This window comes from Narcine bancroftii, chromosome 3 (assembly GCF_036971445.1).
Source record: "Narcine bancroftii isolate sNarBan1 chromosome 3, sNarBan1.hap1, whole genome shotgun sequence".
Classification (NCBI taxonomy): Eukaryota; Metazoa; Chordata; class Chondrichthyes; order Torpediniformes; family Narcinidae; genus Narcine; species Narcine bancroftii.
In genome coordinates, this window is record NC_091471.1 from 240844244 (window position 1) to 240870675 (window position 26432).

A 26432-nucleotide genomic window follows, 5' to 3' on the forward strand; every position below is an offset into this window, starting at 1 on the left:
GAATGTGTTTCATGAAGTTAGATCTTATAAATATGCATTACTTTTATGTGTGTGTGTGTGTGTGTGTGTGTGTGTGTGTGTGTGTGTGTGTGTGTGTGTGCACGCACTCGTGTGTGTGGGTGCGGATTAGACTTAGATCGGGAATATCCTGGTAATGGAATGATCTTAAACCTTATAATCTCAAAAAATCCATTTTAGGAGGTTAGTGGTGAGCTGGAATTAAACATTCGTAAAAAAAAGTCTGCTGACTTGGTTTGTTGATTTTGTCTTTTAGCAGAGAGAGGGAGGGAGAGAGAGTGTGTGAGAGCAGGAAAGAGAGCTTTTGTGTGTGTATGTGTGTGAGATAGATACCCTGTAGATAGGAGAGAGAGAGAGAGAGAGAGAGCTGACCGCTCAGTTCCATGGAGTTGCTCTCCCCAAGACCCATTGATATGACAGTTGGACAGCCCAGGGTAAGAGAATCTTCTTTTCTTCAGTGTCTTCGAGACTGGAGATTTATTTTTGTATTCAGTTGCGAATTTTAAAAGAATGTCCAAGAAATCTTGAAGTAATGTTGATTACCAGAAGGAAGTGGGAGGGAGCAGGGAGGGTTTGATAACCGATTGAGGGGGAGATCACTTTCACGCTCAGTTCTGTGACAGAGATTTCCCCCTCCTCCATCAGGTCCACTCACTGTCTCCTAAATCCCGCTGCCAGGAATAATCTTGGCACTCTCTCCTTACTTAAATCCTGAGTAGACAAATCTGCAGCAGCCCTCCGTCCGCACGACACTGAACAAGGGGTGCCGTAGCCAACCCCTGTGGCCGACACAGGGTGGATCTCCCCCCACCCCCCTTGCAGTGCTGTGGTGATTCTGGCAGTGGATAGAGTGGCTGAGTGGCATCTCTGGTGGAGCCACCACCTTGCTTCAGAATTGCCGGTTCAATCCCGACCTTGGGTGCAGTCCATACGGAGCTTGTACGTTCACCCTGTTGATGGTCAGCTGGCCTCTGTTGGATGTCCCCAGTGTGTTCGGGGGGAGTGGAGGAACATGGGGGAGCAGAGAGGTGGGGGGAGTCACCAGGATAAGATAAATGGGATTACTGTTGGATTATTTGAAAGGTTGATGGTCTTCTTGGCCTGGGGGTGGGGGGGGGGTCTGAGTCCTCTAACTGTGAGCAGTTTTGAGCCCTGGTTCTAAGGAAGGATGATGGTGTTGGAGAATGTCCACAGGAGGTTTTAAGGATAATCCCGGGCATGAGGGGGTTAATGTTTGAGGAGCGTTTGATGGCTCTGGAGCGATACTTGCTGTATTTTAGAGGGATGGGGAGAGATCTCATTGAAACCTACTGAATATTGAAAAGGCTGGATAGAGTGGAGGTGGAGAAGATGTTTACCTGTAACTGGAGTGTCTAGGATCAGAGGGCACAGGCCTCAGAATAAAACAGAGATGAGGTGGTGTTTCTTCAGCCAGAGGGCAGGAAATCTGTGGAATTCAGTCTCACAGACAGCTGTGGAGGGCAGGAAATCTGTGGAATTCAGTCTCACAGACAGCTGTGGAGACCAAGCCATTGGGCAGATTTAAAGCGGAGGCTGATAGGTTCTTGATTAGTGAGGGGGAGGTTCAAAGATCATGGGGAAAAGGCAGAGAACGGGGCAGAAAATACATCAGCCATGATTCAAAGGGCAGAGCAGTCTCGAAGGGCCAGGCATAATTCTTCTCATTGGTTTTTTTGTCTTCCATGGTGATCTGATCCTATAACTGTCAGACTGTGGGAAATATAGTGGTTGATTTGAGCAGGGCAAGATCCCACAAACAGCAATGTTGACTAACGTCGGCCACATCACTGGAAGACTATGAATCTTGTGGTCCCCTATTCCAGGTAAAGGGCTACATAATGTCAAATGGAAGTGCATTGTGGGATGAGGTTGGTGAGGTAGAGGAGCAGGGAAGTGTTGGGACATTTGGAGGTTTGTAGGTGAGTTGGGACAATGGGCCAAGAGGGAGCTCAATTCTTGAAATCAGGACAACCTATCTTGTCTTCTCCAGGTGATACGCTGGGGGCCCCTTCTGCTTGTCTATTTGATGACCATCCCCCCTGTATCTCCTGCACCTGCTAATGATGAGGACGAGCTCCCGACAATCCCAGGTGACAAGGAGACTGGCTGTCCATCCAGATGCATCTGCACGCTGGAGGCAACGGTGGACTGCAGCGGCATGGATCTCCAATTATTCCCAAGTAACCTGTCCGCAACCACCCAGCACTTGTCCCTCCAGGTATCGAACCCATGCATGGTCCCATCTTCTCCAGAAGGTCAGGAGCAGGGATCTGATTTGGCATCAGTGCCTGGGGGTGTGAAGCCCAACGCTGGCACTGAAATGACCATTCCAATGAAGACAAGATTGTCTCCGAGACTCCTATACCTTGGCCTGTGTCTTTGCACCTTCCTGGGCATGTGTAAGATCTCCAGAAATATCGGGAGGACCAGAAATATCTCAATATTGGTGGCTAAGCAAAGAAGAAGCTTCCTGGGGATACAAACCTGGTCTCATCAAACACAGAGACACACATCACTGTGATTATTGGGTGATTTATTACCTGGGATAGACAGGGATGGTGATTATGACTGGGTTAAGATTATGCCCCTCATAATCTGATACACTAAGGTCAGATACAGTGTAAAACTCCCTCTATACTGCCCATTTGTGCCCTACGAGGGTATGGGTTAGACAAAATAAACTATTCTCCATACTGTTCCATCACTCACTCCTAGTTTAAGGTCACCATGCATTAATCCCAGAGTAAAGCTGTCCCTCCCCTGTCCAATCACGTACTGCCAGGGGACAGGGGTTAGACACAGAGTGAAGCTCCCTCTACGCCTTCTTGTCACATATTTCCAGGGCAGGGACAGCATGGACCAGACACAGACTAAATCACCAGGTACAGAGGAAAACTCTCTCTACACTGCCCCGTCACACATTCCTAGGGAAGGGGGTAGACACAGAGGGAACTTCCCTTCTATACTGTCCCATCAAACATTCCCAGGGAAGGGGGTAGTCACAGAGGGAACTTCCCTTCTATACTGTCCCATCAAACATTCCCAGGGAAGGGGGTAGACACAGAGGGAACCTCCCTTCTACAATGCCCCATCGCACATTCCCAGGGAAGGGGGTAGACACAGAGGGAACCTCCCTTCTACAATGCCCCGTCGCACATTCCCAGGGAAGGGGGTAGACACAGAGGGATCCTCCCTTCTACATTGCCCCATCATGCATTCCCAGGGAAGGGGGTAGACACAGAGAGGAACTCCCTTTTATACTGTCCCATCACACATTCCCAGAGAAGAGGTAGACCCAGAGGGGAACTTCCTCAAAACCAGACATTCTCAATCTTTATTCATCTATGCCTCACACCCTCACCCCGACCCCCACCTAACCCAGGACTCTGCTCCAAGATTATGGCCCTCTTCGCTGTAAAGCAGTCAAGTTTTGGTTTCTTCCATACTTCTCTCCTACCGACCACATTTAAAAAAAACAAGAAATTATTTATGTTACATGAGGTGGAAAGAAAACAAAGCTTTTACTTTAATGTGCTGTGGTCCCCAGTTGGGTTCGTAGGGACCCCACTGAAAATGGCTGTTCCACACTATCCCATCACACCTTCCCAAGCAAGGGGCAGCACAGATCAGATCCTCTGCATTGTCCCATCATACAATCCAAAGGAAGGAACAGCGAAGTTTGGAAAGAAACGGAGATGAAAACAAACAGGTTAGACACAGAACAGCTTCCTCACTGGATCCTTGATCTTGACTGAGAGGCAGTTACTCCCTATCGAACTCTAAGTAGCTGAAGCCAACAACAACAAAGCCCATGTAGCTGAAGAGCCCACAGGTTTTCCCCATAAGGAACATAGGGCCAAGAGTCTGGGACCCCCAGTCCTGGTAAAAATGGAGAGAGGAAAATTCAGAAGTATGGAGGAATAATGTAGGGGAAGCTTTTCCAGAGAGATGGGAATTGTTCTGGGTTCACGATTTGCTTTCTCTGCAGAATAACCAACTGGAAAACATTCCCAGCAAGGACCTCGCAAAGCTCACCAAACTGAAGACACTCAGCTTGCACAACAACAAGCTTCTGTCTCGAGGTATGGGACTGGAGGGAGAGGTGGGGGTGTCTACTGTCTGTTCCCTGGCTCTCAGTAACAGCGCCTGTGATCCAAACCCAGGGAAGAGATGAGTTCTGTTCATTGTATTTGGCTTTGATGAGACCATCCTGGATACAGTCCCAATGTTGGAGGATAGTATTCAGTTGAGAGAGGAAGAGATTTCAGGAACACCTTAACACAGAATGTGGTGGGTATATGGAATGAGCTGCCACAGGAAGTGGTAGAGGTGGGGACAATCGTTAAAAGGCAGGTAAATAAAAGGAAAGGTTCTTTTTAATTAAAAAAAATGAAGACATACAGCATGATAACAGGACATTTCAGCCCACAAGTCCACGCCGCCCAATATACACCCAATTAATCTATACCCCCAATAAGTTTCAAACGGTGGGAGGAAACCAGAGCCCCCAGAGAAAACCCACACAGACACAGGGAGAATGTACAAATTCTGTACAGACAGCATGGGATTTGAACCCTGGTCCCGATCGCTGGCGCTGAAAGGTGTTGCACTAACCGTTACGTCAACTGTGTCACTCTGAAGGATATGAGCCAAAGGCAGGAAAATGTGACTTAGTCAGCACAGAATAAGTAGGCCGAAGGAGCTAGCGTAAACTTGAGATGAATAGCCTCTTTCTGCATAACAAGAAAGAGCTATATGTTTTTTTTGTATTTTATTTACAGCACAGTAGAAGCCAATTCCAGCCATTGAAACCTGGCGCCCAATCACGCCCATTTGCTCTACATCCCCAGATGTTTCAGAAGATTGGAGGAAACTGGAGCACTTGTTGAGAACCTGCACAGGTCACGGGGAGAATGCACAAGCAGACATTCTCACTCAGTGGGGCATTATTTTAAGAATTTTAAAAATATAAAATTTAAATTTAGACATACAGCACGGTAACAGGCCCTTCTGGTCCACAAACCTGTGCCGCCCAATTACACCCAAATGACCCATAATCCCGGTACGGGGAGAAAGTACAAACTCCTAACAGACAGCGCTGGATTCAACCTCTGATTGCTGGTGCTCTAACACTGTTGCACTAACCGTTACGCTAACTGAACAGCCTAACTTCTGCTCCTCTTTCAAGCTGTTATGTCCTTACAGGGTTACCAGACAAGGCTTTCAAGTTTCTGCAGGAGCTGGAGAACCTCTATCTGTCCAATAACAAGGTGAGCATCCTGGCAATCCCCCATCCCGCTAGGATAGGCTTCACAGGCCACGGTCAAGGGAGCCAAGGACAGGTGGGAAGGGGTGGGGGGGGGAGGTCAGAAGGAGATGGCTGAATTCTCATGGGCTCCTTAAATCCCAACTCTTCTCCACATTGTGCACATTAGGAAGAAAACATGTTGACAGAAGCACAATTGAAAGGAAAAAGATCAACTTTTCTCCAATAGAGTTATAGCTCCTTTCACACTGCCAGTTGAACATGGACTGAACCTGGCAATTTATCTGGAATTTAGCGGTTCACCTGCCAGTGTGAATGCTCTAAACCTGGAAGGGGGTACAAATCAAACCAGGAGATTGTATTGTTGATTCAACTCCAATGTAATTGGGCTAACAGCACTCGGGATGTGACCGCTGGAGGTTGGGCCCCCCTTAGATCTGTGATGGTAGGTTATTTAATGCACAGACCTGGGATTTCAATGGTCCAAAGTCAACAAACCACCCATATTTCAACATGGGGTCATTCACATGCCTATTTAGTGGGTTGGCAGTGTGAAAGGAGCTTAGAAACACAAGTGGAGAGTGGAGACACAGTGTTGCACACAGGGCCCTTCTGCCCTGGTCTTGATGATGATGCCCTCTGAAAAGGTTTTAAACAACCTGTTAGAGGAGCTGGGTTTTTTTAAACATTCTGTAACTATGGAGGTCTGTGCCCAAGATGGTGATACCCGTGCTGGGCAGCGAACCACGACGGGCTGAAGACTCCAGGGGTGCAGCAGATCAACGCAGAGCACCAGAAACAGGGGGTCTTCAAAGAGCGCTAAACATCAATGCATGCGCAGCATGGATGACATAGCCATTTGCACAACGCCTTTACAGTGCCAGCAATCGTGACCGGACCAGGGTTCGAGTCTCACGCTGTCTGTAAGGAGTTTGTACGTTCTCCCCACGTCTATGTGAGTTTTCCCTGGGGGGGGGGTCCGATTTCCTCCCACCATTCAAAATGTAGCAGGGGTGGAGGTTAATGGGGTGTAAATTGGGCGGCACGGATTCGTAGGCCAAAATGATCTGTTACTGTGCTGTATGATTAAATTAAATCAACTTAATCTGGAAGAGTATTTTCCAGTTAGACCTGCCGTGCGTCTGCTGTTGAACAGAATCACTCTTAATAGTTCTGCACAAAGCTCTGTCTGGAGTTAAATGGCTGATTACAGCCTTGGTTTATTAAATCCGTCTCCAGGATCAGTTTTGGAACCATTGGTAGAAACAAGAAAATGAAGATTAGGCAACTGAGAATGAGGATCATATTGCATCTAAGAACGTTGTTTATTTAAGAACTCTTCACCGAGTGTAAAGACGAGAGTTGTTGAGTCGTCACAGATTTGTCTGCTCAGGAACTTACCAATACCAGATCCATAAATGCACATTTCATTAGTCCTTGCCTCCAAAATGGATCCCACAATTTTAAATTGAACTAATATTATTTAAAGTCACATGTATTGAGACAGAGAAAAGCTTAGGTACAACAGATAGAGTAATAATAAAGGAAAAATTCAGGTTGTGGTGTTACAGTGAGTCACAGAGTGCAGGTGGGGTGTTTCAGTGAATTACAGAGAACAGGGGGCGGGGTTACAGTGAATCATAGAGAGCAGTGTGGGGTATTACAGTGAGTCACAGAGTGTGGGGTTACAAATGCAAAGTGCAGGATGTGGGGAATAGTACAGTAAAACAGTGCAGGGGCATCATCCTTCACCAATGTGATACCCATCTGAGTCCAATTACAGGAAATAAACTATCATTGTACCTGGGGCTTCGTGTTTTCAAGGCCATTTATCTTCCTCCCGAAGGAAGGGGGTGGGGAGTGTGAGACTGGGAGCCTTTGCCAAAAATATTTAATTCTCCCTCTCCTGCCCAAGCAGTGGCTTCTACTGGGGTCCATGCATCCCTTCCTCATCCCTTCTCTACCCATGAGGAGCTGCTGACGGGACATTAAACCAGGAGCTCCCTGTGTCTGCTGGCCTAGAAATGAAAGGAACAGGAGCTCTCAGGCTCCCCAACGACATACAATCAGATACAAACATATTAGCTTCACATCCGTACAGATTGTTGGGTGTAAATTCTCCACCATCTGGAATTATATTGGCTTGATTAGCTTTTGGAAAACAGAGAGGTAACAACCAATATGTAAATACAAGACTCCTCTCTTTAACATACCAAATGGTTTGTCCAAATGAATGGCTGTAAGAACTACGTTGGAGATTTGCAGTTACTCATGGCCTGGGGCCTGGTTGAGGGGCTGAAGAACCAAAGCAGGAGGGTATTTGAGTGGGGGCGGGGGGAAGAGGGCTTTTGGGCTGGTTTAAGTGAATGGCCTGGGAAACTGCGCTCGAAGCATGAAGAGGAATTGCAATTCAACAATGCCCTTCCTGTTGTTGTGTTCAGCTGACGGTGACACCACGGAGACTGCCCAGCACTTTGCAGATCGTCGACTTTGCTGCCAACCATCTCAAGGAGGTTTTCCCACCCACCTTCAGCCACAAACCAAGGCTCAGGTAAACTGCAGAGCAAATGGAAGCGGGAGTTTGCTCACACCTGCGCTGCCATCTGATCCTTTCCGATCTCTCCTGCTCTTGTGTTGACACCCCCACGTCTATCCCATTGCAGCCACTTCCTGGAGAGGCCAAGGTAACCCGAGAACCAACACTGGCAGGTTTAGTTGGAATGTAGACCTGCAGCACGGTTACAGGCCATTTCGGCCCACAAGTCCATGTCGCCAAATTAACCTGGTATGTACTCGTGGGCCGAAATGGCCTGCTACCGTACTGCATGTCTAAATTAAAAATTAAAAGGTTGGCCATCCATGTCTCTTAGACCAATGAGAGGTTAATTTAAGAGCCTGATAGAGGAAAGATACTGTCCTTGAATCTGGTGCTGCATGTTTTCAAGCCTGCGTGTCCTCTGCCTGAAGGAAGAGGAGTGTGACAGGGATGGGATGTGTCCCTTAATGTGTTGATTACATTTCCTTGCGGCCTCAGGTGCCGCAGTTCAAGATCGGCTCCAGTTCTTTCCATTTACCAACTTTACCATTCACTCAGGTAAATCGCAGGGCTCCTCCAGCCCAACTGTACTTATGCTGATGTGCCAATTACCCAGTCCACAGCTGAATATGCTCCTGGACAGTGCATGTGATCATGAGGTTCACCAATATTCACCAAAGGTTTGGAACTCCCAAAGAGCTAATCGCTCTGCACAGGAAGGAATTCAATAATGACACAGTTGGACAAGTTACACGGACATTTTCAAAATGCAGACCTCTAGCACCTGGCAGTAGAAACATAGACAGAGAGAAGAATTTTATTTACAATCACTGCCCATTGGTTGAACCCCAAAGGATTTCTCAAAGCTGAGACAGAACTCGGTTCTGTGCGGAGAGGAGACGGCCCAGTAGAGCAGTAAGTAGTGCTGTTGTCCCACCGCTCCAGCAACTCAGGCTTGACTCTGACCTCCAGCGCTGTGACACGAACTCTGCACCTTGACCCAGAGGGTCTGTCGCGTGGCCGGTACATCTGGCAGCAGGAGGAACCTCCAACACTCCGGCACTTACACTGAACTTGCCTTTGATATTTGTGAAGTTCGAGAGACCCATAGGCTCAGGCGTTGACCGTGGAGAGAACTGTTAAGTCAACATTTCAGGTCTGGACCTTTTATTGAGGCTCACTGACTTCCTGTTCTCTTTGTTCAGTCTAGATTCCAGTTCCTGTCCTTGTGTTTTTCTCATTCACAGCAGGAATTGACAGTGTCTCTCTCTCCCCCTCCCTCCCCTCCCCTCTCTTTTTATCCTTTTCTCTCTCTCCTTCCCTCTCCCCTCCCCCCCCTCTCTCCACCTCCACCCCCACCCCCCAACTCTAGGTTTATCTACCTCCACAACAACAAGCTGACAAATGCAGGCCTACCCAAGGCCATGTTCAATGGTTCTCAAATGGTGACCACCTTAATTCTATCCAACAACAATTTAAGACAAGTGCCTGAGAACCTCCCACCTCTGCTTGACCAGCTACATTTACAGGTAGGTAGCATCATGTCACTCAATGGATCCTCCTAACTGCCTCTGTGGAGGACAATCTGACCGGTTGCATCACTGTCTGGTGCGGAGGACAGGAAAAAAACCAATAAAGTTGTGATATTAGAGGCACCAGTCTTCACTCCATCAAATAATATTAATGGGATTTAGAAGAGTCAACAGGAATTTATAAAAGGGAAATCCTGTTTCCATATACGCTGGTTGGAATTGAATCACGTGCACTGAGATGCAATAAGCAGTTTTATTTTGCACACTATCCATGCAAGTCAACACATGTTGCAGGGAGTGCAGTAATAATAAATACCACATGTACTCCTATAATAGTTAAGTTTTGGGAACCAGTTTTTGGGTCAGATATGGGGGGGGCGGTGGGCGGGGTTGACTATAACACGGATACCACAGTTGACCGCAGTAAGTACCTGCATTGTTCAAGGCATCAGGAGCTGGGATGGCCGGGACCAGGTGGTAAGCCCACATTCGGGGCGACAATGGCTGAGATGGGCAGATGGCCAAGGTGAGGATTTGCGGCCAGGGCATCGGGAGCTCCGGTGAGTGGGTGGTCCAGGCCCAGGAGTGAGTCTGTGGGCAGTGGATCGGGAGTATGGATAGGTGGGAGGTCGGGGTGTTGGGAGCTTGGATGCATGGGTGGTTTGGGTGAGGGTTCACGGTCAGGGCAAGGATCTGTAGTCAGGGTGTTGGGAGCTTGGAAGGGTGGGTGGCTGAGACCAAATATGGGGGGGAGGGGGAAATCAACTTTTACACAGGATCAACTATTACATGAGTATACACAGTAAATAAATGAACACTGTAGGGAGTAATGCAACAAAAAGTCAAGACATGCAGTGTATAGTGAAAAGTACAAAAACATAGTGCAGGGGATGGAGAATTGTTCAATTAAAATACAGCGCAGGAGCATAATGTTTTGCCAGTGGGAGATGCACTGATTACAGCACCTGTAGCTCTGCCAGACAGAACAGGGAAAAGTTCAACTTCAAGTTAAGTTATTGTCATTTGATTGCCCAAGTACAACCCGACAAGACAGTGTTCTCCAGTCCTCGGTACAAAACACGCAGACACACAACCAGATCCTCTGCAATCCTCAGCATTCTCACTGCCCACGGGAAGAAGCTGTTCCTCAGCCTGGTGGTGCTGGCTCTGATCCTCCTGGATCTCTTCCCCGACGGGACCAGCTGAAAGGTGCTGTGTGCAGGATGGAAGGGGTCCTCAATAACTTTGCGCGCCCTCTTCAGACAATGATCCTAGATTATCATGTCAATGGGGGGAAGAAAGGAATTTACCGGAGAGTGTGGAACCGAGGTGGGATGGCACCTTTAGCATGTTAGCAGTTTTCCCAAGACAGAATTTACTGGACCTTGAGTAAATTATTCTAGAATATTTATACATATTTATTTTAGATTATCTTTCTATGTATATGCGTGATCATGTGTTGTGTGAGAAATGTACTGTGTGTGCTCGGGAGAAACACTGATTCATCTGGTTGTACGTGTACGGTCAGCTATAATAAACAAACTTGGATGCAAAGCTAGTTGCCAATGCAAGCACTGAGATGAAGGCAGAATCTTAAGAGTGATATTACTTAGATGGGGAGAAAATTCAAAATTCGGAAGTGCAAAGGTATTTGGGAGTCCTCATACAGAATACCCTAAAGGTTGACCTCCAGGATGAGTTGGTGGTGAAGAAGGCAATGTTGGCATTCATTTCTAGAATATCCTCTAAGAGCAGGGATGTAATGTTGAGACTCTATAAAGCACTGGTGAGACCTCACCAAGTACTGTGTTCAGTTTTGAGTGCCTTACTTGAGAAAAGTGGTGGTGTTAGAGAGGGTTCAGAGATTTACTAGAATGATACCATGAATGAAAGGGTTAGCATAATGAGGAATGATTGTCAACTCTTGGACTGTACTCATAGGAGTACAAGGAGTACAGAAGAATAATGGGGGTACCTCATTGAGGCATTTTGAATGCTGAAAGGCCTGGACAGAGCAGATGTGGCAAGGGTGTTCCCCATGGTTGGGGAGTCTAGGACAAGAGGGCACAACCTCAGGATAAAAGGGATCAATTTAAAACAGAGATATGGAAAAAAATTTTTAAGTCGTGTGTCTGTGGAACTTGTTGTCGCAGGTGGCTGTGGAAGCGAAGTCGTTGGGTGCATTTAGATTAGTCAGGGCATCGAGGGCTACGGGGAGAAAGCCAGGGAGTGGATGAGTGGGAGGACGGATCAGCTCATGATTAGAATGGCGGAGCAGACTCGATGGGCTAATGGGCCCCCTACTGCTCCTATACCTAATGACACCGAAAGCCCAGGTGAATGGTAGGCAGAAAATTGAAAAAATGTGAGGATGGCAGAAATAGTAGAAAGGCAGAGTATTTTTGTAAATGATGAGTCATTGAAAGGTGTTGATGAACTGGGCGTCTTGTTCATGAATTAGTGACAGTTAATGGAAGGCAAATGGTCTGTTGATCTTTTTTGCCATTGAGTTTGAGTGCATCTTTCTCCTCCTATACAAGGTGCTGGTAAGATCACATTCGATTATGTCTCCCCACCCAGAGACAATTCAACGAATGTTCCTCAGATTGATTCCTGAGATGGAGGGTTTGCTATGCGAGGAAGAGATTAGACCAGTGGTTTTTAACCTTTTTATTTCCACTCACATACCACTTTAAGTAATCCCTATGCTCTTGGTGCTCTGTGATTAGTAAGGGATTGCTTAAGGTGGTATGTTGGTGGGAAGGTTGAGAATTACTGCTCCAGACCCAATTGTTACTGAAATATTTTTGCTTGAGAAAAATTGTCATTGGCCCATTTCCTTTGGAGTTCTGAAACTGGACCCATAACGAGTCAAATCAGGGACGATTAAAACACTGGCTTTCAAACTTTTTCTTTCCACTCTACTGCCACTTTAAGTAATCCCTTAATTATCATGGCATAGGGATTACTTAAGGTAGGTGAGTGGAAAGTAAAAGTTTGAAAGCCACTGGATTAGAACTTTACTTGCTAGAGTGTAGAATGATGAGCAATGATCTCATCACAGAATTCCCACACTTGACAGGCTGGATGTGGAGCAGATACTTCCCCTGGCTGGGGGGTGGGGGAAGGTGTGGTAGTTAGAACCAGGGGAATCACTATCTCGAGCCAATCAGGACCTTAATGAGAAGATGAATCTTTGGAATTCTCTAACCAAGAGATCTGCACTGAGCATGTTTAGAAAAGGTTTTTGGACTTTAAAAGATTCAGGAGAAATGGGGTTGTGTTAGGAAGAGATAAAAGACTAGCAGGGGACGGACAAGGGGCCAGACGGCCAACTATTAGTTCTTCTGCATTTTGAATCGAGACGCGATGGGTGCAATTCCCTGCTCTGCCTATTGAACAAGGGTCTGGGTCTCTGGAATGGTCTCAGCTCCTGACAGAAGCACAGCAGGCACAAACCTCTGTGCAGACAGTGCACAACTGCTTTCATTGAGAAAGAGCGGGCCTTGATCCAGGTCAGCAAACAAACCACGACAAGCAGAGATTGATCAGGCCACACTGAATCAGTGTCACCAGGCAATGAAGGAAGTGCACCGAAGCTCAGTTGATTTGCTTCTTTGTAACAGAACAACAGAATTGCGAAGATTCCCAAAGGGGCCTTCAGTAATTTGCAGCAACTTCGAGAACTCTACCTACAACACAACCGGCTGACCAACTCGGGCATTACCGCACAAACCTTCAGGTGAGCACTGTAGAGGAATGCACCTAGTGCGGCCCAGCCAAGGTTCCCTGGGATTCAACCACTCTCCCACTCTGGTAATGAGCCCCAAATTCCTCTTCTGTTTCTTTGTAGAAGAGGCCTCATTCAGCGCGTTGCTGCTTCCAGCAATTTGTTCATCTCTATCTCTGAATCCTCTGCACTGTTTGTGAAATTGATTAAATTTAAACATACAGCATGATAACAGGTCATTTCAGTGCACGAGTTCCTGTCCCGCCCAATTTTCACCCAATTAACGCCATTCCCCACCCCCCCCCCCCGTACATTTCGAACAGTGGGAGGAAACCGGAGCCCCCAGAGAAAACCCACGCAGACATGGGGAGAATGTACAAACTCCTTACAGACAGCGGGGGATTCAAACCCAAACACTGGTGCTATAAAGGCATTGCGCTAACCGTTATATCAACCGTGTCACCCCTTGATCTTCCAGCCATGTGTCCAAATCAAATGCTATTCACCAATCATGTGCCATTTTTGTTAAATGATGTCTTCCTGGTCCATTGCTTGCATCCCTCTACACAACGTTGCCTGCTGTGGTCCTTACAGCAGTTTTGATAGGACATCACTACCTTCCAGCTTGTAATCAATTTGCTGCCTGCTTACTTTCTCCCCAAGTTCTGGCCTTAATAAACTCAAGAATATGTGATATGTACATAAAAAAAGTTAAATATTCAATATTGCATCCATTCTTGTCGAGCCTAGGTTACTTCTTCAAGTCATTCACTCAAGCTCAGACAATACGACCTTTCTTCTAGATATCCATAGACTCTACAGCAGCACGGTGCACGTACAGCAGGAAGAGCCGCTGCCTCAAGGTACCAAAGACCTTGGTCCAGACCTTGGGCTCTGCCTGCGTGGAGTTTACCCATTCCCCCTGTGGCTGGATAACTGGCCCAGTGTGTAGGTCAGTGGTGGACCAGTGTCAATAGGTGGTTGTAAAAACACACAGAAATGCTGGAGGAACTCAGCCGGTCTTGTAGCGTCCGCAGGGGGGGGGGGGTAAAGGTATATTACTGACGTTTCGGGTCGGAGCCCTTCTTCAAGGTATAAGCAAAGAACAGGAAAGTGTCAGAATAAAGACTGGCGGGGGGGGGGGGGAGGAGTGCGGACTCACGGTCAAAAGGTGTTAATTGGATAAGAGGAAAGGTGAGAATTGATTTTGGTTCTGTGAAAGGGAAAATGGGGAGAGAGAGAGAGAGCGCGCGAGCGCAGGAAAAGGCAACAGGAGAAAGAAAAGGGGGAGGGGGGGTTTAAAGGAAACAGGAGAAGTCAATCTTAATTCCATCTGGTTGGAGGGTGACCAGATGGGTGTTGTTCTCCAATTTGCAATGGATTCAGTCTGACAGTGCATGAGTGCTGTTGGGCTCGACTCCTCCCCTGCCATTTTCCAGTCTTTATTCAGGCGCCTTCCAGATTTTTTTTGCTTCTACCTTTAAGAAGGGCTCAGACCTGAAAGGTCGTTAATATATCTTTTCCTCTTATGGACGCTGGAGACTGGCAGAGTTCCTCCAGTAATTCTGTGTTTTTACTACAATCACAGAATCTGTAGATTTTCATGTTTCACTCAATAGGTCAGGAGTGGGCAACCTTTTTTTTAGAAAACTCACATTCCACTTTAAGTAATCCCTATGCCGTCGGTGCTGTGATAAATAGGGGATTGCTTAAGGTGGGATATGAGTGGGAAGGGAAGGTTGAAAATCACTGCTCTACACCCAATTGTTACTGAGATATTTTTGCTTGAGAAAAATTGTCATTGGCCCATTTCCTTTTGGAGTTCTGAAACCATGGACAAAATAAGTCCATTAGGTACGATTAAAACAGTGGTTTTCAAACCTTTTCTTTCAACTCGGATACTCGGATACCACCTTAAGCAATCCCTTACTAATCGCAGAGTACTTATGGCACAAGGATTACTTAAGGTGGAATATAAATTTTTAAAAAAAGGTTGCCCACCCCTCCAATAGATGGTTGTTGCGCGGCATAGGCTCAATGGGCCGAAAGGCCTGACTCTGTCCAGATGATGTGACTCTAATGCAGGGGTGGCCAATCTTTTAATTTTTAATATAAATATATAATTGGGCCCACGAGACTGTGCTGCCCAACTAACCTACACCCCCAGTATGGACTCGTGGGCCGAAATGGCCTGTTACCGTGATGTTTGTCTAAATTTAAAAGTTGCCCACCTCTTCTACACCCAGATGTTTTTCTGTTGCACCTTTGTTTAAGGATACCGCTGTTTTTCCTACTTGGCAGTAAAATGAAAAGGATGGAATTCCTGGATCTATCCAGCAACAACCTGGTGAAGGTTCCCGAAGGGCTCCCCCCGAACATAGTCATCTTGCAGTTGAGGAAAAACCGCATCACCTCAATCTCCAAGAGCAGTGTCAACAGGATCCGCAACTTGCAGTACCTGCTGCTTCAAAACAACAGGATCACTGCCTCTGGAGTCCACAAGAGCGCTTTTGCAAAGCTGAAGAAGTTGCACACCCTTCACCTCTTTAACAACCCATTGAGCAGGGTCCCAGACAGTCTCCCTCGCCGTGTCAACTCCCTCATGCTCCTCCACAATGGCATTGAGCAAATCGGCATCAAGGACTTTGCTGCCACTTGCCACCTGACTGACCTGAACCTGAGTTACAACAAGCTCCAAAACGCACGTGTTCACCGGCTGGCTTTCCGGAAGCTTCGCCATCTGAAGAAGATCGACCTGTCCGGGAATCGCCTGACTTTGCTTCCCAGTGGCTTGCCCCCCAGTCTGGAGGTTCTCAACGTGCAGTTCAACCAGATCAACCAGCTCTCCTCCAGGGTGCTGCACAACATGAAGACTCTGGAGGAACTCCGTCTCAATCACAACAAGCTAACCATCGGCCAGATAGAGCCAGGAACCTGGGGAGAAGTGTCCAATCTCAAGGCAAGTACCAGAACTGGCAAATAACTCCTCTGGGGAAAAAAAAACATACTGAAATGCTGGAGGAACTCAGCTGGTCTTTGCAGTGTCCATAAAATGCAATGATATATTGCCGAGGTTTCAGGCCTGAGCCTTTCTTCAAGGAAGAAACAGAATGTTCATCATCTTATTCCTTGAAGGAGGACTCGGGGTCCGAAATGTTGCCAATATATCTTCGCTTTTATGGACGCTGAAAAGACCGGCTGAGTTCTTCCAGCATTTCCATGTGTTTTTATTACAATCATAGACTTTTGTGTTTCACTCTCTTCAAGAAATCCTCTGTGTATTTCAAAAGTCCCTGGGAATGCCCAGGGCATTGTTCAGCATCCTTGAGACCGAATTTGTGTACAGGAAGGTTCCAAACTCAGAACAGCGACACAGTTGTTAAACATCTGCAGACACTGGGGTTAAAGTAAAAACACAGCTCTGGAGAAACTCAGCAGGTCCTTTATGTAGCAAAAGATACATAACCAACATTTCAGGCCTAAGCCCTTCATCGTGCGGACACAACCTAGGCAAGTGCGCAAACGGGAGCATCAACACCTAATTTTCCACCTGGGCCTCTCCAGCCAGATGACATTAACATCAACTTTTCAGGTTTCTGATAACCTGCTCTCTTCTTCCCCCTCCCCTTCCCGTTCTCCTCCTTCCCTTCCCCCTCTATTCACCCAGCCATCCCTCCCTCCTCCACCTATCACCTCCTGCCTTTGACCCCGGTTTTTATTTGGACGCCTGCTGACATTCTTCCACACCTTGATGAAGGGTTCAAGCCTGAAGCGTTGGTTATGTATCTTTTTTGTTGCTAAATAAAGTACCCACTTTGACCAGCCGAGTTTATCCAGCATTACGTGTTTTCAGGTCAAACAGTGTCCCTTATCTAGCAACGATAAAGATATATAATCAACTTTTTGGGCTTGAGCCCTTCATCAAAGTATGGAGACAATGTAGACAGGTGCCCCAAATGGGAGCATCAACACCTAATTTTCCATCTGGCCTCTCCATTCGGTTGGCATTAACATCAACTTCTCCACTAGCCCACTCCCCATTCTCTCTCCCTTCCCCATCCCTCTGTCTTCTCTCCTCCCGCTCTCCACCCTATTCCATCTCCATTTGCAGAGCCAACCCTCCACCCCCAGGTTGCTGCTGTGCCCTCCCTCCCTTCTCCACCTATTGCCTCCTGCCTCTGGGTCTGGGCTCCTCCCTCTGCCTCACGCCTCCCTCTGCCTCACGCCTCCCTCTGCCTCACGCCTCCCTCTGCCTCACGCCTCCCTCTGCCTCACGCCTCCCTCTGCCTCACGCCTCCCTCTGCCTCACGCCTCCCTCTGCCTCACGCCTCCCTCTGCCTCACGCCTCCCTCTGCCTCACGCCTCCCTCTGCCTCACGCCTCCCTCTGCCTCACGCCTCCCTCTGCCTCACGCCTCCCTCTGCCTCACGCCTCCCTCTGCCTCACGCCTCCCTCTGCCTCACGCCTCCCTCTGCCTCACGCCTCCCTCTGCCTCACGCCTCCCTCTGCCTCACGCCTCCCTCTGCCTCACGCCTCCCTCTGCCTCACGCCTCCCTCTGCCTCACGCCTCCCTCTGCCTCACGCCTCCCTCTGCCTCACGCCTCCCTCTGCCTCACGCCTCCCTCTGCCTCACGCCTCCCTCTGCCTCACGCCTCCCTCTGCCTCACGCCTCCCTCTGCCTCACGCCTCCCTCTGCCTCACGCCTCCCTCTGCCTCACGCCTCCCTCTGCCTCACGCCTCCCTCTGCCTCACGCCTCCCTCTGCCTCACGCCTCCCTCTGCCTCACGCCTCCCTCTGCCTCACGCCTCCCTCTGCCTCACGCCTCCCTCTGCCTCACGCCTCCCTCTGCCTCACGCCTCCCTCTGCCTCACGCCTCCCTCTGCCTCACGCCTCCCTCTGCCTCACGCCTCCCTCTGCCTCACGCCTCCCTCTGCCTCACGCCTCCCTCTGCCTCACGCCTCCCTCTGCCTCACGCCTCCCTCTGCCTCACGCCTCCCTCTGCCTCACGCCTCCCTCTGCCTCACGCCTCCCTCTGCCTCACGCCTCCCTCTGCCTCACGCCTCCCTCTGCCTCACGCCTCCCTCTGCCTCACGCCTCCCTCTGCCTCACGCCTCCCTCTGCCTCACGCCTCCCTCTGCCTCACGCCTCCCTCTGCCTCACGCCTCCCTCTGCCTCACGCCTCCCTCTGCCTCACGCCTCCCTCTGCCTCACGCCTCCCTCTGCCTCACGCCTCCCTCTGCCTCACGCCTCCCTCTGCCTCACGCCTCCCTCTGCCTCACGCCTCCCTCTGCCTCACGCCTCCCTCTGCCTCACGCCTCCCTCTGCCTCACGCCTCCCTCTGCCTCACGCCTCCCTCTGCCTCACGCCTCCCTCTGCCTCACGCCTCCCTCTGCCTCACGCCTCCCTCTGCCTCACGCCTCCCTCTGCCTCACGCCTCCCTCTGCCTCACGCCTCCCTCTGCCTCACGCCTCCCTCTGCCTCACGCCTCCCTCTGCCTCACGCCTCCCTCTGCCTCACGCCTCCCTCTGCCTCACGCCTCCCTCTGCCTCACGCCTCCCTCTGCCTCACGCCTCCCTCTGCCTCACGCCTCCCTCTGCCTCACGCCTCCCTCTGCCTCACGCCTCCCTCTGCCTCACGCCTCCCTCTGCCTCACGCCTCCCTCTGCCTCACGCCTCCCTCTGCCTCACGCCTCCCTCTGCCTCACGCCTCCCTCTGCCTCACGCCTCCCTCTGCCTCACGCCTCCCTCTGCCTCACGCCTCCCTCTGCCTCACGCCTCCCTCTGCCTCACGCCTCCCTCTGCCTCACGCCTCCCTCTGCCTCACGCCTCCCTCTGCCTCACGCCTCCCTCTGCCTCACGCCTCCCTCTGCCTCACGCCTCCCTCTGCCTCACGCCTCCCTCTGCCTCACGCCTCCCTCTGCCTCACGCCTCCCTCTGCCTCACGCCTCCCTCTGCCTCACGCCTCCCTCTGCCTCACGCCTCCCTCTGCCTCACGCCTCCCTCTGCCTCACGCCTCCCTCTGCCTCACGCCTCCCTCTGCCTCACGCCTCCCTCTGCCTCACGCCTCCCTCTGCCTCACGCCTCCCTCTGCCTCACGCCTCCCTCTGCCTCACGCCTCCCTCTGCCTCACGCCTCCCTCTGCCTCACGCCTCCCTCTGCCTCACGCCTCCCTCTGCCTCACGCCTCCCTCTGCCTCACGCCTCCCTCTGCCTCACGCCTCCCTCTGCCTCACGCCTCCCTCTGCCTCACGCCTCCCTCTGCCTCACGCCTCCCTCTGCCTCACGCCTCCCTCTGCCTCACGCCTCCCTCTGCCTCACGCCTCCCTCTGCCTCACGCCTCCCTCTGCCTCACGCCTCCCTCTGCCTCACGCCTCCCTCTGCCTCACGCCTCCCTCTGCCTCACGCCTCCCTCTGCCTCACGCCTCCCTCTGCCTCACGCCTCCCTCTGCCTCACGCCTCCCTCTGCCTCACGCCTCCCTCTGCCTCACGCCTCCCTCTGCCTCACGCCTCCCTCTGCCTCACGCCTCCCTCTGCCTCACGCCTCCCTCTGCCTCACGCCTCCCTCTGCCTCACGCCTCCCTCTGCCTCACGCCTCCCTCTGCCTCACGCCTCCCTCTGCCTCACGCCTCCCTCTGCCTCACGCCTCCCTCTGCCTCACGCCTCCCTCTGCCTCACGCCTCCCTCTGCCTCACGCCTCCCTCTGCCTCACGCCTCCCTCTGCCTCACGCCTCCCTCTGCCTCACGCCTCCCTCTGCCTCACGCCTCCCTCTGCCTCACGCCTCCCTCTGCCTCACGCCTCCCTCTGCCTCACGCCTCCCTCTGCCTCACGCCTCCCTCTGCCTCACGCCTCCCTCTGCCTCACGCCTCCCTCTGCCTCACGCCTCCCTCTGCCTCACGCCTCCCTCTGCCTCACGCCTCCCTCTGCCTCACGCCTCCCTCTGCCTCACGCCTCCCTCTGCCTCACGCCTCCCTCTGCCTCACGCCTCCCTCTGCCTCACGCCTCCCTCTGCCTCACGCCTCCCTCTGCCTCACGCCTCCCTCTGCCTCACGCCTCCCTCTGCCTCACGCCTCCCTCTGCCTCACGCCTCCCTCTGCCTCACGCCTCCCTCTGCCTCACGCCTCCCTCTGCCTCACGCCTCCCTCTGCCTCACGCCTCCCTCTGCCTCACGCCTCCCTCTGCCTCACGCCTCCCTCTGCCTCACGCCTCCCTCTGCCTCACGCCTCCCTCTGCCTCACGCCTCCCTCTGCCTCACGCCTCCCTCTGCCTCACGCCTCCCTCTGCCTCACGCCTCCCTCTGCCTCACGCCTCCCTCTGCCTCACGCCTCCCTCTGCCTCACGCCTCCCTCTGCCTCACGCCTCCCTCTGCCTCACGCCTCCCTCTGCCTCACGCCTCCCTCTGCCTCACGCCTCCCTCTGCCTCACGCCTCCCTCTGCCTCACGCCTCCCTCTGCCTCACGCCTCCCTCTGCCTCACGCCTCCCTCTGCCTCACGCCTCCCTCTGCCTCACGCCTCCCTCTGCCTCACGCCTCCCTCTGCCTCACGCCTCCCTCTGCCTCACGCCTCCCTCTGCCTCACGCCTCCCTCTGCCTCACGCCTCCCTCTGCCTCACGCCTCCCTCTGCCTCACGCCTCCCTCTGCCTCACGCCTCCCTCTGCCTCACGCCTCCCTCTGCCTCACGCCTCCCTCTGCCTCACGCCTCCCTCTGCCTCACGCCTCCCTCTGCCTCACGCCTCCCTCTGCCTCACGCCTCCCTCTGCCTCACGCCTCCCTCTGCCTCACGCCTCCCTCTGCCTCACGCCTCCCTCTGCCTCACGCCTCCCTCTGCCTCACGCCTCCCTCTGCCTCACGCCTCCCTCTGCCTCACGCCTCCCTCTGCCTCACGCCTCCCTCTGCCTCACGCCTCCCTCTGCCTCACGCCTCCCTCTGCCTCACGCCTCCCTCTGCCTCACGCCTCCCTCTGCCTCACGCCTCCCTCTGCCTCACGCCTCCCTCTGCCTCACGCCTCCCTCTGCCTCACGCCTCCCTCTGCCTCACGCCTCCCTCTGCTTCACGCCTCCCTCCATTTTGTTCCGAGTGCCTGCCGACATTTTGCTCACACTTTGATGAAGGACTCAAGCCTGAAACTTTGATTATGTACTTTTGCTACATAAAGTCCACTGTTTGACCTGCTGAGTTTCCCCTGCGTTGTGTTTGTACAGTGACGTAGCTGTATCAGTGCTGCCGTACAGAGCCACTGACCCGGTTTTGATTCTATCCTCCGGTGCAGTTAGCGTAATTTTCCACTTCCCGTCGTGATCATGTGGGTTTCCCACCCTCTCCTATATGCTTGGGTTTCTACTCACGTCCCAAAAGATGAAAGTTGGGCACTAAACCGTGCCCAGGATTGAGAGAGTGCCGAGGGGGCTGAAGGGTTCCTGATCGTGTTGGAGGTTCAGATCTGGAGCCCGGGGTGCCAATGGCTTGAACTGTGGGGGTATGAGGGAGTGCTGGAGGTGAATCCATAGACACTCAGTGACTGTTTTGCTTCTCTTTCTCTGCTAAAGCAAATTTTGTATAATATTACAATGGTTTATATTACATGACAATAAAGTGATCTTGAATCAACATGTCTTAGCCAGCACCCAGCAGGTAAACCCCATTCCCCCCCCCTCCCCATTCCCCCCCCCTCCCCATTCCCCCCCCCTCCCCATTCCCCCCCCCTCCCCATTCCCCCCTCCTCCCCATTCCCCCCCTCTCCCCATTCCCCCCCTCTCCCCATTCCCCCCCTCTCCCCATTCCCCCCCTCTCCCCATTCCCCCCCTCTCCCCATTCCCCCCCTCTCCCCATTCCCCCCCTCTCCCCATTCCCCCCCTCTCCCCATTCCCCCCCTCTCCCCATTCCCCCCCTCTCCCCATTCCCCCCCTCTCCCCATTCCCCCCCTCTCCCCATTCCCCCCCTCTCCCCATTCCCCCCCTCTCCCCATTCCCTCCCTCTCCCCATTCCCCCCCTCTCCCCATTCCCCCCCTCTCCCCATTCCCCCCCTCTCCCCATTCCCCCCCTCTCCCCATTCCCCCCCTCTCCCCATTCCCCCCCTCTCCCCATTCCCCCCCTCTCCCCATTCCCCCCCTCTCCCCATTCCCCCCCTCTCCCCATTCCCCCCTCTCCCCATTCCCCCCCTCTCCCCATTCCCCCCTCTCCCCATTCCCCCCCTCTCCCCATTCCCCCCTCTCCCCATTCCCCCCCTCTCCCCATTCCCCCCTCTCCCCATTCCCCTGGAGCCTTGCAGCTTATTCTCTTTCACCAGCTCCAACTCCCCTTTGCATTTTTTTTTTAACCTTTCACTGATGCCAACAGCTAATTAAATCTACCAGTAGTATGTCTTTGTGATGAGGAAACTGGGAACATATGCATGGAAACCCCACGAATTGGAGGAAGCTTATGACAAAGAGTTGACTTCCAAATTGAAAAGCGAGCATGTGAGAAGTAAGAGCTTGTGGAGAGAAACTCTGGCACGTGCTAAATAGGTACTCACTCCAAACATTTAGTTCCAATGGTCAACTGGCAAATGACATACCCACTTAGTATGAGCAACCAAAGGCCGATTTCTCCTGCAGTTAATGTTTAACATCGATTATAATTGTAATTAATCTACTTTTATTGCTTTTAGTTATTAGATCTGGGATACAACGAATTATCCTACGTCCCTCCAGATCTCCCCGAGTCCCTGGAGTACATCTACCTTCAGAATAACCGTATTTCAGCAATCACTTCACACTCCTTTGCCTCGGCAACAAATATTCAAGTTATAGTCCTGAGGTAAGCAGAAACTACCCGCTGCTTTGATTGCGCCACTGAAGTCTTGGCACCTTGGAAAACCTCTGCCAAGGCAGATGCTGCACAGTGAAGCTCTTCACTGTGGAGACGAACGAGGAAGGATAATAAAGAGATGAGATGGGGATTTATTGTCCCAAGTAAAATGTCTATATGCTCCAAAAGTCTTGCTTGCTGCAGCTTGGTATTCAAGATGCTCCAACTACAATAGTACAGTAAAACCCCTGCTATCCAACACCTATTGGGATTGGTAGATGCCGGATAAATTAGTTTTCTGGTTGCTTGAGACTGCTTGTTGTGTGAAACGAACAGCGAGGCGCACCAATTTTAAACTTCCGTGTTTTTATCCATGTATTTTCCACAATTTTTTTTAATGCTGGTTGCTTGAGGTTGCTGGTTGCTTGGCTAACAGGGATCTTACTGTATAAATGACCCCCAATATCCCAAAATAGAAAATGAGATAATAGACATAAAAAGATAGATGGATAAATATTCACAGTTGCAATTGGTGGTGGAAAAAAATTCACGAAGATGGCTCCTGACATGAGGATGGATAACTAGAGTCGTAGTTCTATAGAACAGAAAGAGGTCCTTCATCCCAACTTGACCAAGTTGTCCACTCAAGGTAGTCCACTTTGCCAGTGTTCGTCTCAAACCTTTCCTGCCTATGTACCTGTCTCAACATCTTAAACGTGACAACTGTACCTGCCTCTAGGGGCAGCTCATTCCACAGAACACCGCCTGCTGTGTGAAAATATGTCTCCCCATTTCTGAAGAGCTTTGAAGAATGAGGCAAGGTACAAAATTCTTGGAGGGTTCAAGGACACCGTTTCCCCAGGGTGAGGAGTCTAGCATGAGTCATTAGTCTCAGAATAAGGTGGGTCATTTTGGACAGAGATGAGGAGGATTTTCTTCACAAAAACCTTTGAAATTTTCCATTTCAGTGATCATCATTGATTTGGATTCAAACTGGAGATTATTAGATTTCTGGATATCATAGGAATCAAGGGGTAGGATGGGGAATGGTGTCAAGGGAGATAGTCATGGTCTTATTGCAGGGTAGAGCCAAATGGCCTACTTCTGCTCTCACCTCTTGTGATTTTATGAGTGGGTGCAGGCCAGAATTCACCTGGGTCACTGGTGTTGGGCTGAGATAGTGATGAGATAAGCTTAAAGGTGGCAGCAATTGGTTGAGCGTTCAAATCCCCTGGCTGAGTCTGGTTGAAACTGGGTCGCCCAACACTAACTAGCATCCATATGTCAAGTCCAGAGTCCATCATTTCACACATTGGTCTTACTACACTGACCAGACAGTTTCTACATTTCAATAAAACTCAAACCACTATATTTGTTTGCCCGAGTCAATCAGAGGCCTATAGTTAACAACAAATTTACCAGGAGTAAAACATGAAAGTCTGCAGATACCGCAAATGAATTAAAAACACAACGCTGGAGAAACTCAGCAGGTCAAACAGTGTACTTTACGCAGCAACGATAAAGATACAGAAGCAATGTTTCAGGCTTGAGCCCTTCATCAAGGTATGAGCAAAATGTAGATTGTCATCTTCTGCATCAGGTGCTCCCATTGTGGCTTTCTCTATATTGGAGAGACGACGCAGATTGGGAGATCGCTTCGCTAAGCACCTTCACCCTGAATGCATCAGTAACAAGGATCTCTCAATGGCCGACCACTTCAATTCTGTTCCCCCTGCCCTGCGCCTATATGTCTGTCCGTGGCCTAGTGTACTGTTAAACCAAGGCCGCCCTTAAATGGGAGGAGCAACACCTAATATTCCATCCAGGCACTCTTCCCCCGGATGGCATTAACATCGACTTCTCCGGATTCTTCTAGCCACTCCCTGTTCTCCCTCCCTTCCCCATCCCTCTGTCTTCTTTCCTCCAGCTCTCCACCCCCTTACCCCTCCATTCAAGAAGCGAAACCCCTCCCCCTTATTTGCTGGTGTGCCATCCCTCCCTTATCCACACATTACCTCTTGCCCGTGGGCCTGTGCTCCTCCTTCCCATTTTAATCAGGTGCCTGCCCACATTTTGCTCCTACCTTGACGAAGGGCTCAAGCCTGAAACATTGGTTATGTACCTTTATCATTGCTACATAAAGTTTACTGTCTGACCTGCTGAACTTCTCCAGGATTCGTTTTTACTAACATATTGCTCAGGACGTCGTCAGGACTGGAGGGTTTGAGTTATAGGAATAGGCTGGGTTTTCACTCCTTGGAGTGCAAGAGACAAAGGGGTAACCTAAAGGAGATTTATAAAAAAACAAGAGGCATGGGTCAAGCAAATGCTCACAATTCTTTTCCCAATGTAATCAATTCTATAACTGGAGGGCATACATTTAATGTGAGAGGGGAGGTTTAAGAGGGCCCAGAAGGGCAAGTTTTTCCACTGAGGATGGAGCCAATATGGAATGAGCTGCCAAAGCTGTAGAAATGGGTACAATTACAATGTTCAGGACATTTGGATGCAAGGTTTTAAAACGATATGGGCCTAATGCATACAAATGGGTCCTGGCTGGATGCCAACATGGTTAGCATGGACAAATTAGGCCAAAGGGACTGTTTCACGCTGCATGATTCAACAATAATGACTTCTAAATCCACTGCGGCTCTGAGACACTGACTCTCAGGAGGCCTGTCCACCCTGCTGGGTTCCATCCGTGCAAGCCCCATCATTCTGGAGCATGTTTGGACCTGGGTTGAAATTGGAGTACAGGCTATCGGCACAATCCCTTCCCTCAGAACTTTGCTGCTCTATGTTAAACTCAATAAAAATATTTTAAAAAGAAGCTTTGCTGCCAGGATCCATTGCTGTGGCTGGTTTATTCCACAGGTCGAACCGGTTGACATCTGCTGGCCTGGAGAAGACAGCATTCAAGGGGCTGCAACATTTGCAGGTTCTGGATCTGAACGGCAACCTTGAGCACATCAGTATCCTTCTGCACACCATCTCAGGAGAGCCAACACAAGCACGCAGCAACAGCACAGCAGCCGTGCAATGAACTACAACCAACTAGCTAAGCGGAGGCAAGCAGACACTGTCCATCTGGCAAGAACCGTGCATAACACAATCATGGAACAGCAACTTCTTCTTTGGCTTGGCTTCGCGGACGAAGATTTATGGAGGGGGTAAAAAGTCCACGTCAGCTGCAGGCTCGTTTGTGGCTGACAAGTCCGATGCGGGACAGGCAGACGTAGCTTAACAGCGGAATTATCTGCATCTATGCTTAAAATTCACCATCTGACCAGCTTCAACCATCATATCACTGCATACAGTCATAACCTCAACTTATATTCTGCTGATTATAACACTTTTATATTAAATGTTTTTTTTTAAAAAAACCTCTATTTGTCAATAAAATTGAAGGATTCAACCGAAAACTGCTCAGCTACATCAGAATACCATATACATTTGCCTAATAGCCAACCCTTTCTTTTTTGGCCCAAAAATCACTTTAATTGAGTTAATTTCTGCCACAAAGGTTTATCTTTCAATAAAAGCAG

At 50.6% G+C, this 26432-nt stretch overlaps 1 protein-coding gene and 1 long non-coding RNA gene across 2 annotated transcripts; one reads left to right on the plus strand and one right to left on the minus strand.

Annotated features, from left to right (window-relative positions):
• Positions 1–311: 311 nt before the first annotated feature.
• Positions 312–26432, plus strand: LOC138758405 (podocan-like protein 1). The gene is made up of 10 exons (XM_069927272.1): positions 312–452; positions 2030–2257; positions 4028–4121; positions 5245–5309; positions 7747–7856; positions 9214–9370; positions 13000–13115; positions 15405–16062; positions 22748–22896; positions 25762–26432. Exons 1-10 carry the CDS (start codon positions 402–404, stop codon positions 25928–25930), a joined length of 1797 nt encoding a protein of 598 aa, XP_069783373.1. The 5' UTR covers positions 312–401; the 3' UTR covers positions 25931–26432.
• On the minus strand, positions 9608–21627 carry LOC138758406 (uncharacterized). The gene is made up of 2 exons (XR_011354272.1): positions 21444–21627; positions 9608–10585 (listed from the first exon to the last, which is right to left on the minus strand). It is a non-coding gene; the product is annotated as an uncharacterized lncRNA (long non-coding RNA).